This window comes from Passer domesticus, chromosome 25, assembly GCF_036417665.1.
Source record: "Passer domesticus isolate bPasDom1 chromosome 25, bPasDom1.hap1, whole genome shotgun sequence".
Classification (NCBI taxonomy): Eukaryota; Metazoa; Chordata; class Aves; order Passeriformes; family Passeridae; genus Passer; species Passer domesticus.
In genome coordinates this window covers 907686-920038 of record NC_087498.1, presented here as the reverse complement: position 1 = coordinate 920038, position 12353 = coordinate 907686, and the positions used below count along the sequence as shown (strand labels likewise).

The 12353-nt window shown below is 59.1% G+C and overlaps 1 protein-coding gene across 3 annotated transcripts in view; it reads left to right on the top strand.

The window, feature by feature from the left end:
• NAV1 (neuron navigator 1) overlaps positions 1–12353 on the top strand; it is a 75263-nt gene that overhangs the window by 43919 nt on the left and 18991 nt on the right. For all 3 annotated transcript variants that reach the window (XM_064399407.1, XM_064399406.1, XM_064399408.1), the window contains 2 exons: positions 614–716; positions 4436–4801. In XM_064399407.1, the coding sequence (XP_064255477.1) occupies positions 614–716; positions 4436–4801 (469 nt within the window). The remainder of the gene's footprint in view (positions 1–613; positions 717–4435; positions 4802–12353) is intronic.

The following is a 12353-nucleotide window of genomic DNA, read 5'->3' as shown; positions in this document are numbered from 1 at the left end:
ATGGCGTGCATGTGTGTGTACACATCCATGACGTGGGTGTGTATACATGGAGAAGTCCCAGGTTAGGGATACTCAGCTCTGGGCTGTGCCTGTGGGGGCTCATCCCACCAGCTGCTCCAGCCCTGCACAGAAGCAGCCACTCCTTCATGAGTGGGTCTCAGTGTCCTCGGCCCCCGACATCCCCTCAGTCCCCCTGGCTGCACACCAAGTGATGCTGCTCCAGCACCCATGTTCCAAGCTGGAGCACCCCTGGGGCCTGGGGGATGCAGGGGCAGGTTTGGGGACATTCTTCTAGGACTGCTGCTCCTGTCACCTGCGTGGGTCCTGTGGCCCCACTTAGTCTCTGCCAGCTCATCCTTTCTGGATTAGACATCACCACCCCAGCTGCATGCTTGGGAGTGGCATTTCAGGGTGGGGCAGCTCCAGCCTGGTGCCAGACTTGCCTTGTCCCTTCCTGATGGGCAGAGCCAGGGCTGTTAGTCATGGCCATGGGCAGGGGGGTGCTCCATCCATCCATCCATCCATCCATCCATCCATCCATCCATCCATCCATCCATCCATCCATCCATCCATCCATCCACCCCATTAAAGCCGTCACCTTGTCTCTCCACAGACCCCGAGTCCCAGAGGAAGAGGACAGTGCAGAATGTGCTGGACCTACGTCAGAACCTGGAGGAGACCATGTCCAGCCTCAGGGGCTCTCAGGTGTCTCACAGGTGAGGCCCCAGAACCGGAGCCCCCCCCCCCACACCCCTTCTCCACAGTCAGTCTCCTTCCTGGAGCAGATGGGAAGCAGCTCTGCTCCTGGTGAGGGCCGTGTGGGTGGAAGGGAATCAGTGGTGCTTTGTGACCTGGGGACCCTGTGCATGGAGGCTTGCAGAGAAGCCCCCAAATCCGTGGGGTGTCATGTAGTGCTGCAGCAGAGTCCTGTCCCCAAAAGTGCTCTGGGACAGTAAAGGTTGGGGGGTGGTGGCAGTGAGGGGAGCTGACAGAGCAGAGAGAGGGGACGAGGTCTGTTCCCAGTGGTCAGGTCACCCTGAATGGACCACCAGAGGTGAATATATCACCTGTACCCACCCCAGTTTGCACCAGAGGCTCCATCCCTATCTGAGACTTAGTTTTTCTGCTCTGTGTAGGGTGATGATGGAGGAACTCTCAGCCAGAGCCCAGGAGCAGAGGGTGTGTCCTGCCCAGACCGGAGCGAGGGAATGGTGGGGATGGGGACAGGGTGAGCACTGCGTGGACAACCAGAGCACAGTGTCTGTGCTTAGGGGGCTCTGACACACGTCTGGGACTGCCTGTGTCCCCCTGGGTCACTCACATGAGATCTTGCATGGTTTCTGCTTCACTCTGGATTTGCAAGGTTGTGTGGGTGTCAGCTGGTTGGGAAAGTAGGGATGCGAGAACATCCTTCTCCTGGAGTGTGTTGCCACCTCGTGGTCTCCCTCGGTCATGTTTTTTGTCTTGGAAGGGACAAAAAGCAGCAGCTTCCTCCCACCTTTCACCCACCATTCACCATTACAGACCTTCCCATGTCAGCCCTCAACCAGCCGTGTCCAGGATGAAGCAGCCCTTTGATCTCCCTCTTCATCGCCTCAAATGTCTGGACCTTGATTGCCCTTGCTGTGCTTCCTGGATGTTTTCTGAGCCAGGAGCAGCAGAACTGTGGCAGTGGGATTTGCATGGGGCCACAACAGTATTTTCTGAGCTGGCCATTTCCTGAAATGATCCATCACAGCTCTGCCATCCCTTTGCTCAGTGCAGGAGTTGGGTCAGAGCCCAGCACTGCTCATGCCAGGCCAGGGCTGCGTTGTGTTCATTTCACTTTCATCAAACGAAGTGTTGAACTCCACCCCCCTCCTCACCCCAGCACTCAGCTCCTTCAGAAATCCTTCTCAGCTCAGGTCTTAGGAAAATAGGGCAAGGACATTAAGGGTGATTAAATTATCATTGTGGTGGGATTTGACTCTTCACTATCACTTCCTTTCTTTGATGAGCTGTGAGTACATCACATGGTGGAAGCCTCAGGTGCATTCCTGCCATGGAGAAAAATGGTTATGGATAGCCCAGGGATCCCTACCCTGCACTCTGATCGTTTCAGCGGGACTTAAACATGTGAAGATTTTCCCTCTTATCCCATGACAGCTGAATTTATTTGGAAGCTTTTTTTATTCCAGTAGCCCACAGCAGCCTCAGCAGCTCTCTGCATCCCTCCAGGAGCTCCTCTGCGGCTGTGAGCCAGATTTTCCTTTCCCAAAGCTGTGTCAGCTCTTCCCTGGTACGTTGTAATTACACACGTACCCACTCATTCTGCTCTTGGGAACACTTCCTACAAGTCTGTCCAATACAGATGTCATCTGCAAGTCCTCTGGATGTGCCTGCATTGCTGGTGTCCTGTAGCTGCTTTGGGCCCTCTCTTTATTCATTCATTCATTCCACAAACTATTCCTCAGATTTCTCTTGTTACCCTCACTAAGTTCTTCCATCCAGTGGCTGAGGGCTCAGCCTTTGCTGTTGCCTTGTTAGGGCACAATGTTATTCCTGACACATGTCACCACACTCCTGGCAGCTGGGCTGCCTGAACGTCCCTGGGGCTTAGAGAATCATCAAATCACAGAGTCACTGAGGAGACTCACTGGCCACTTGGAGGACACTTGGTGGAAGTCTCTAAAATCATCACGTCTAACCATTTCCCCAGCACTCTCGTGTTCACCACTACACCATGTTCCCAAGAGCCACATCCATATGTTTTTTAAACACTTCCAAGGATGGTGACTCCACCACTGCCCTGGGCAGCCTGTGCCAGCGCCTGACCACCCTTTCAGAAAATAAATTTTCTCCAATATCCAACCTAAACCTCCCCTGGCACAACTTGAGGCTGTTTCCTCTTTTCCTGTCCCTTGTTCCCTGGGAGCAGAGCCCAAGTCCTCCCCAGCTCCCCCCTCCCATCAGAGAGTTGTGGAGAGCCAGAAAGTCCCTCCTGAGCCTCCTTTTTTCCAGGCTGAGCCCCCCAGCTCCCTCAGCTGCTCCTGGTGCTCCAGACACCTTCCCAGTCCTGTTGCCCTTCTCTGGACACGCTTCAGCCCCTCAATGTCTTTCTTGTCATGAGACAAGTTCAGAACTGAACCCAGGATTCGAGGTGAAGCTTCTGTTCCTCCTGCTCAGAGACATGGTTGGCATCTGCTCTGAGCTGCCAGGAGCACATCCTCAAACAGCCTTTGTGCTGCCGACAAAAACAAAACCCTTTTAGCTGCCCCTTTTAGTTCCGCTTTAACAAACTTCCTCTTTTTTTTTATGTAGTTCCCTGTTTTAGATTCAGTGCTGCAGCCTGGGTTTGGCTTTGGGTGCTCCTGCAGGAACGTTTAATCCAAGCTAGGGAATAATTTACTGATAGTAGTGTTTGGAGCCAATTTGAGGACTGTGGGTTCCCAAGGAGCTGCTCCAAGAAATAATAGTTTCTCGTAGCTAAATTTAGTTTTAGAATCACTGTTTGCCCAAAATACACCCTGAGAGGCACAGGGAGTGATGGAACTCCCCATTTCTGAAGTGCTTGTGGGCTCTGGGCTGGCTGCAGAGCCCTGTGCTTGTGAGCAGCCTCTGGGGCTGGGCAGCCCTCTCTTGGGCTCATCTTTCCTGCCCAGATGTTGGGGGTTCAGTCTAGAGGGGTTCAGTGTGAGGTGCTGCTGCAAGGACTGGTTCCAGATCTGACCCTCAGCATCCTTTCACTCACAGCCTCCACTCCCTGGCACAGCCCATGTCACATTCCCTGAGATCGGTGCCACCACCCCAGCTTGTCCTGTCCTGGGTCTGGTGTGATCTTGAGGTGCAGGTGTTGAAGTGCTGGGGGGGGAAGTGGCTCAGCAGAAGCAGCCCAGACACTGGGCAGCATGTTCAGGCTTTCCACTAAAGGTGCCCTATTAGGTGAGTTCAGCATGGCTGGATTTTGGGGCTGGAGCCAGTCTCCAGAATGGTGCTGATCTCTTTCCCAGGTGTGTTTGTCACCAGTCCTGGTGGCATCCCCGGCCCTGCTCCGAGGTGGGTGGACAGGGCTGTGGTAGAGTGCTGCTTTTGTAGATTGATTTGAGCACAGAGTCCACATCACACCCCATGTCCTATTCCACGGTCCCTAGGGAAGCCATGGGCACTAAACACAGCACTGTGCATGTCCTAGTGGGTCCTGGACTGTGGGACACTGGGCTGGCACCAGGCAGGGAAGGAGGGGACTGTCCCTTGCCACGTGAGAAGGAAGTTGTCCAGGACAGACAGCGTCCCTGCAACCACAGTCCTGGGAGCCTCTGGCCTTGCCTGGCTGCCTCAAATGGGCAGTTTTGGTATCTGAGCACTTGCTCACCCAGTTCTGGGGGGGTGAGGCAGGGCACAGATCTCCACTGCCCCCTGTGCCCTGCCCTGACTCCCTGACTGTCTGTCCCCACAGCTCCCTCGAGATGACCTGCTATGACAGTGATGAAGCCAACCCACGGAGTGTCTCCAGCCTCTCCAACCGCTCCTCCCCTTTGTCGTGGCGCTACGGGCAGTCCAGCCCACGCCTGCAGGCGGGGGACGCGCCGTCGGTGGGGGGCACGTGCCGCTCCGAGGGCACGCCGAGCTGGTACATGCACGGCGAGCGGGCGCACTACTCGCACACCATGCCCATGCGCAGCCCCAGCAAGCTGAGCCACATCTCCCGCCTGGAGCTGGTCGAGGCGCTGGACAGCGACGACGTGGAGCTGAAGTCGGGGTACATGAGTGACAGTGACCTGATGGGGAAGACGCTGACGGAGGATGACGACATCACCACGGGGTACGTGCCTGTGGGGACTCATGCCCAGGCCGGGGCTCTCCAGGAGGTTCAGCCGCTCCCCTTCGGCTGGCGGTGGGGAACAGCTGGCACAGTGGGGGTGGATGGAATGGAACGTAGGTTACAGCCAGTCTGGTTAGGACTGGATCATGTCCCCACAACCCAGGAGATGCTTCCCTGCTAGCAGTGCTGGTGCTGCTGGGCCAGCTGGGTCTTCTGGGGGCTAATGTGCTTCTGGGCCAGAATGAGCTGCTCTCCCAGCATGTGGGAAGTGTCCAACTGGATCTGGGTGTTCCTGGAGCAGGAGGCTGAGAAAAGTGCATGGCCTGTAGCTGCAGAAGCCCTGAGCCACAGTTCTGCTGGGGTGAATGCTGCTGCTTTCAGAAGTGCTCTTCAGCTTACACCAGTCAGTCTGAGTGGCTTCCTGTGACCCAGGCACTGTGGGGACGTCTTGTGAGACTCCTGGTGGTCCATGGTGGGACAGGATGGGTCAGATCTCAGCAGCCCCGTGAGAACTGGGCACCAAAGCATCATTGCTGATGGATGACTCCACATGGAGTAGGGAGTCCCTCCTTCTGGGACCCCCATCAGTCTCCATCGCTCCACCCATGGGGCCAGGGGCATCTCCTGCCAGATGGGCACAACCCAGCACTCCCAGAGCTCACGTTTTCTTGCCAGATGTGTCCAGCTCTTGCCGCGCTGTTGAGGTGCCCCTGACTCTGGCAAGAGTCCAGGGTTTGAACACGTTGGAGGTTTCCTGTTTCAGCACAGCAGAGAATAAATAACTTGGGCATTTGAGCTGTCCCAGAGCCTGATGAGGTATTTGGCCTCCTGACAGCTCTGCTTTGGCCCTCCTAGAGTGGCTGTAGTCACATAGTTTGGTGCAGGATAGAGCCACACTGTGGCTTCACACCCCTCCTGGGGCCAGTGCTCCCTGTAGGTGCCTGTTGCAGTTGCAGGGGACACAACACTGGCTATCTGCTGGCTTCTGCCCCTGCATGCTCCAGCTGTGGGCTGAGTGTCTGTGACACTGTGGGTGTCAGACCCATCCTCCCCATGGGTATGTGACCTTGGGGGCTGCCCTGTGCTTGTGAATGAGGGAGCCTTGTGCTGGTTCAACATGGACCCTCCTTAGATCTTAACCTATTGCTTGGCAGCCCAGAGGTCCCATGTCACCACTGGACTGCAAGGTGTGTTTGGCAGTGGGGTGGATTTGGGCTGCCCTGGATGGCTGAGGCTGCAGCAGGGCTGGCTGTGGGGATGAAGGGTACACTGCTCCCCATCTCCCTCCTTGTCTCATCTTGGTGCTACTCATGCAGGTGGATAACCTTGGGGTGTCCTTGGCTTCAGAGGCAGGGCCGGGAGGGGTGACTGGAGCAACACTTTGTATTCATCAATCACTGAGCAAGGGGGAGTGTGGGCAGGGTCAGAGACCCAGGACAGCTCAGCCCTGCACTGCTATGGGCAGAATTTACTTCTCCTTCAGGAAGGTACAAGCTTTGGGGGTGGATCCCTACATGGCTGAGCCTCTGGGAGGGCCTGGCAGCACCACAATCCCCTGGTGTGAGTGAGGCTGTCAGTGCTATGGTGAGCTGGGCCATGGCCAGGTGCCACAGTCCCTGTTCCTGTGCAGAGTCCCCAGCATGGGGATTCCTGGATGTGCCTGGAGTTTTCTGCCATGCCAGAGACAGACTGGGTTCTGCACTCCCCAAGAAAGGGTTCAGGAGTGAGCCAGGGCAGCACAGGACTCCTTTATCCACAGGGGCATCTCATGGGGATCAGCCATTTCACCAGGGTCATTGTGGGCACAGAGCCATGTAGTGACACAGCTTCACAGCTTCATCCCTCATGGCCCCACAGCAGGACTTGGGGGTGTCTCCCAGAGTGGGCACTGGCAGGGTCTCTGTCCCAGAGCATGTCTTTGGCTGGGTGCTGGGGTACACTGAGGTGCCCTGTCCAGGAGCCTGCACACTCTGGGTGCAGAGCCCAGGAAGCAGAGCAGGAGCATTCCCTACTCCTGAGAGCCAGATGAGACAAGGAGCTGGCCAGGAGCACTCATCCAGCACAGCCCCTCACCCAGCAAAGCCCCTCACCCAGCACAGCCCCCTCACCCAGGACAGCCCCTCACCCAGCCTCCCCTCACACAAGCACAGCCCCCTCACCCAGCACAGCCCCTCACCCAGCACAGCCCCTCACTCAGCACAGCCCCTCACCCAGCACAGCCCCTCACTCAGCACAGCCCCTCACCCAGCCTCCCCTCACCCAGCCTCCCCTCACCCAGCACAGCCCCTCACCCAGCACAGCCCCTCACCCAGCACAGCCCCTCACTCAGCACAGCCCCTCACCCAGCCTCCCCTCACCCAGCCTCCCCTCACCCAGCACAGCCCCTCACCCAGCACAGCCCCTCACCCAGCACAGCCCCTCACTCAGCACAGCCCCTCACCCAGCCTCCCCTCACCCAGCCTCCCCTCACCCAGCACAGCCCCTCACCCAGCACAGCCCCTCACTCAGCACAGCCCCTCACCCAGCACAGCCCCCTCACTCAGCACAGCCCCTCACCCAGCCTCCCCTCACCCAGCACAGCCCCTCACCCAGCCTCCCCTCACCCAGCACAGCCCCTCACCCAGCACAGCCCCTCACTCAGCACAGCCCCCTCACTCAGCACAGCCCCTCACCCAGCACAGCCCCCTCACTCAGCCTCCCCTCACCCAGCACAGCCCCTCACCCAGCACAGCCCCTCACCCAGCACAGCCTCTCACCCAGCCTCCCCTCACCCAGCACAGCCCCTCACGCAGCCTCCTCGCTGGCTCTGACCTAGAAAGCCAGCAGTGCCGCAGGCCCCATCTCGCGGTGCTGCTAATGCACCGGGCAGGGGCGGCTGCTGCAGATGGGGCCAGCAGCCCCCAGCCCGGGCCGCGGGGCAGCGGCCCCTGCACCGCGCCGGCGCACGCCCCAGCTTGTAGGGCAGTAGGTCAGAGACGGCTCAGAGGACGCGGTGACACGTCCCTGTCCCTGCTGGAGACTGTGGGGCTGTGGGATGCGCCCCGGCGCCCCCGTGGCTCGGCGGGGAAGCAGACTGGAGGGAGCGAGCGCTGAGGTAGGTGACACGGCTGGGGCAAGGGGACTGCCCGCAAGGTACTGAGGTGGATTCAGCCGGGTGGAGGTCGGGGTGAGCCCAGCCAAAGAGGCTGTGGGGGACTTGAGGCCCAGCTCAGAGAGGGAGTGGGATGGTCAGGTCTGAGCAGGGATTGGCTGGGGACACCCAGCAGCATTCCTGTGTTAGCCAAATGTACCGATCCTGGCTCCTCGCCCAGCTGTGCCTCCCTCCATCGGCATGCCACTTGCCACTTCTCTCTACCTGCTGCTGGTTTCAGGGTCTGGAAAGCTCTTGCTTTGGGCCCCTGTTCGGCAGCACATACCTTTTGTTCCCAAAGTCACTATATCCTCCTTGTGCACTGCATCAAGGCAGGGACCTGGCACAGGAACTACCTACAAGAATGTCTGGGATGACTGAAGGAATGGAAGGGATGCTGCTGCTCTCCTGCCCTGTCCTGCCTGTCCTTGCAGCCTAGGCAGGGCATGTGCAGAGATAGCACCCAGTCTTGGGCTGTTGCTCCATCACTAAAACATATTTACTCCCTTCCTTGATCATCTTTGGTTCCCACCCACCACTATTCAGTGGCCACTTGCTGTTCCCTGCCCTGAGGCCAGTTCCAGGAAGGGTTCGGTGCCACCTGTGATGCTTTCCCACTCATCTAAACTGGGGTTGTTTCCTGAACACTGGAGGTCACCCCAACAAGGTCACTCCACTGGGAGCTTCCCCAGGGACGTCTCTGTCTGCATAGCCATGGTGTGGGTGCCTTTGTGTGCAGATCTGCATGTGAACCAGGCAGTGGAGAGGAGCATGGAGCACGATGTGCAAGCCAAGTTTGGTCTGGTTTTGTTCTGGCCATGTCCTGGACGTCTGAGCAGTGCCACCACAGTGTGGCCCCGTGTTGGCGTGCCTGCCCGTGCCGTGTGTGCCCAGAACCTGACCTGAATTGATGTGATGTGTCCTGGGTAGTGGCTCAGCACTATTCCTGGGTGTTTCCTAGTGCCAGTTGGGTCACGGTGGGAGTGAGTGGGATGCTGCATGGCTTTGCTGCAGTCAGGAGCTCATGGGGTGCAGAGGGAGCTAGCGGGGCTGGCTGCTGAGTCAGCACCTTCTGCTGCGGTGGCTGCAGGAGCAGTGATGATGGTCTGTGTGTGCTGCAGTGCTGTGGTGTGGGGGCGTAGCTCTGGAGCCAGTCCCCGGGGCTCTGCATGTCCCTTGGGGCTTCCAGAGCACTGGGGGAATGTTTGTGTGATCCTGGGACTGCTGTGTTTTCAGGATGTCCTTTTGCATCTCATTTGTTGGAGGTAGAATGGGAGGCAGCACTGTATTCCACCGTAGCAGTGGCAGCACCTGCACCCTCATGAGCTGGGTACTTCCCTGACTCTGCTTGTGGGCATGAAACAGAGCTGAGGCAGCAGCTTTTGGAATTGGGAGCACAGGGCATGCTGCTAGCCCATGGCACACCCCAGGCACCGTCCCAGGTCACTGTGATGGTGCTGCTGGCAGCCAAGCACTGCAGAGCCTGTGGTCCCCTCCAGCAGAGCTGGGGGCTGCCAGCAGCATCCTCCCGGGAGGGATGCTCTGGAGCTGACACCGCTGCGCTCTGGCTGGCCTGGCTCCGGCTCCCTCGCAGCTCCTCGGGCTCGGCCAGCCCGTAGGCGGGAGCAGATGTTTGGCTCAGCTCCCCAGGAGCAGCAGGGGAGCGGCCGCCCTCCTCCTGCTCCAGGCAGGACTGCCGCTGGAGCCTGCTCCCTTCCCTCGAACGCCCCTTGCTCCACTTTGGCTAGTCCAGGATGACCCCATGGCCTGTCCCAGTGAGCCCATGAAGTCATTCCTCATCAGGGACGTCCCATGGGGCATGGCTGTGGCCCTGCACGTGGCCTGGCGTGTGTGTGGGACCCTGGCTGGCCAGGGAGCAATGTTCTATAAATATTTGCTGGGCTGCGCCGCGTGCTGGGCTTGGCGAGCTCCTCCCGCCAGCTGGGTACAGGGGACGCTCCCAGAAAGGGGCCCCAGGACCCCACTGGGCATCAGCACCACTGGAGCACCACAGCCTTCCTGTGTCCTGCTTTCTAGCAATTCCGTCCTTTGGGGTTTGGGTTGAGGCACCCAGTGCTGATCCCTGGCCCCTGGAGATGTGACAGCGGCTGCATGAGGCATGTTTTGGGAAGGGAATCCTGGGGTTGTGAGGCTTGGGGGTACAGGGGGTCAGTGCACGCCCAAGATGCAGGAAGCTGCTGGCCCCTGAGGCTTGTTGATAAGGCTGGATGTGGACACAGGGCAGAGCCGAGCACAGGGTTGGATCTCACACACCCATGTGCCCTGGGGAAAGCTGCTGGGGAGAATCTAACCCAAACCCTCTCTGCATGCCACCTGGGGACCTCCAGACCTGGCTTTACCATGTGCCTCCCTGCCGCCTGTGGAGGAGCCTGGCCGCTGTGGACTGAGGTGTCCGAGGTCACCAGCTCATCCAGACAACAGGAAAAATAGGAATTTCACAACCAAGCTGAGTCACGCCGCTCCCCACCCCGGCACTGCCCTGGGACTCTCTGAGCATCACACGTGGCCTCTGCAGCCCCGGGTGCTGCCGTGGCCTGGGTGAGGCTCCACATGTCACCGAAACTGCCAGCAGAGATCCCCGCACCGGGACACATTTCCTCCAGGGTTTCCACCATGTGGGGGGAAGCACAGGGGTGAGCAGAAGTGAGCCCTCAGCCAGGAGTGGGGTTGGGGTACATGGCTGATGTCACTGCAGCAGGCAGTGAGTGCTGGCTGACCCCCCCATGGCCTCGGCCTCGCTGCTGCGGGGAAATCAACCCCACTGTTAGTGCAGTTGATGGCGCAGGGCTGGGGTGGAGGCACAGCCTGGCCACAGGTCCCCCCTTGCAGGGACCACACACACTCAAGGGTCCTATGGCAGAGTCCTCTGCACCCCTCAGGGTTCTGAGGGGCCAGAGACCAGAGGCAGTGCTGCCTGGAGAATGGGATCCTGAATCAGTTGCGGGATGTGATGTTGATCCTCTTCTACTGGGGGAGCTCAGGCAAGTCAGATCCCCCTTCCCTACCTCAGTTTCCCCATCTGCCAGATCTCTGCAGATCCTTGTTCTTCTGAATGCAGCTTTGGAGAAAGGTGCCAGATCACAGTACCTGAAATACAAGCAGAAGACACCTAGGGTCAAGGTAGCCTGACCCTCTATAGGGGCTGGAGTTCTCTGAGGGGGTACCTGCCGGTCTTGGGGGCATCCTGGAGGGTACAGAGGGGTTTACAGGGCTGTGGGGATCAGGGAAGTCAGGGAGTGTTGTTACACTCCGGTTCCTGATGTGGATGTGAGGGAGATGCAGAGCCCCGCCCTGCCCACATCCATGGGGAGCTCCCAACCCCCTCAACGGGATTTATAAAGCTAATTGTTTTTTCTGCCCCATTAAGTGGAGGAGAGGGGGAGGGTGTGAAGAGCCCCGGCTGTGCCTGTGCTTTCCTCTCTGCTCCTATTTCAAGTCACAGCATGAGGCTGGGGTTGGGAGCACCAGTGCCACAGAGCCCCCTCAGTGCCAGTGATCTGCTGATGTGGGGTGTGGGACCCCCTCAGTGCACATTCTGTATTTCCTCCCCTGCCACAGGAGGAAGGGGCCAGGGCAGACCAGGACTTGCTTCCACCCAGGGTGGGCTTCAGGACGGCAGTGGGGATCTAGCTGGACTAGCCTCGCAGGGATGTGAGTGTCTAGAACCCTGGCTGTGCCAGTGGGCCGGGGTGTTACATGGGCAGGTGTCTGTGCTGGTGTGAGACAGGTGAAGCAAGGGGAGTTCAAAACCGTCCAGCTCCAACAGCAACCTCTGCTGAGAGATGTGCTGGGGTACACCTCTCTGTGGGGCTCAGTGCCTGTGCTGGTGCCCAAGGGTCTGCTGTGACCGGCCAGCAGTGATTCTCTGCTGTCATCTCACACCAGGCCCGTGGCTCTGGCGGGGTCAAACTGCCTTTCAGAGGGGCTGCAGTGCTGGGCTGTGCCGGGCTGGCTCCCCTGCACCCGGGATGCCCAGATTTGTGCCCAGCAGAGGCTGCTCTGAGCATTGCTGAGCCGGCCGTGGCGGGGCTGAGGCAGACAGCCAGGAGGAGAGGAGGGAAGGGACAGCATCGGGCACCGTGCCAGGCCGGAGGGATGCAGGGCTGGACGGGCTGTGCCGCCGCACCCACTGGCGCTCGCGGGGCCGTAACCTCACCGCAGGGCTGGCTGCACCAGCAGCCCCTGGCCGTGAGCTCCTGCCGGGGCTTGGTGGCTGTGGGCACGAGCTGATCCGTGGGGACGGGGATGGTCAAGTACCCCTGTCCTGCCATGCCATGCTGGGACAAGCCCTCTGTGGTGAGTGATGGGACAGTGGGGAAGGAGCCAAGAGGCGTTGCCGTTGCTTCAAGGAAGGAATTAGTTACTTCCCAGCCTGCAGGGTCTGGTCTGTCTTGCCAAGGC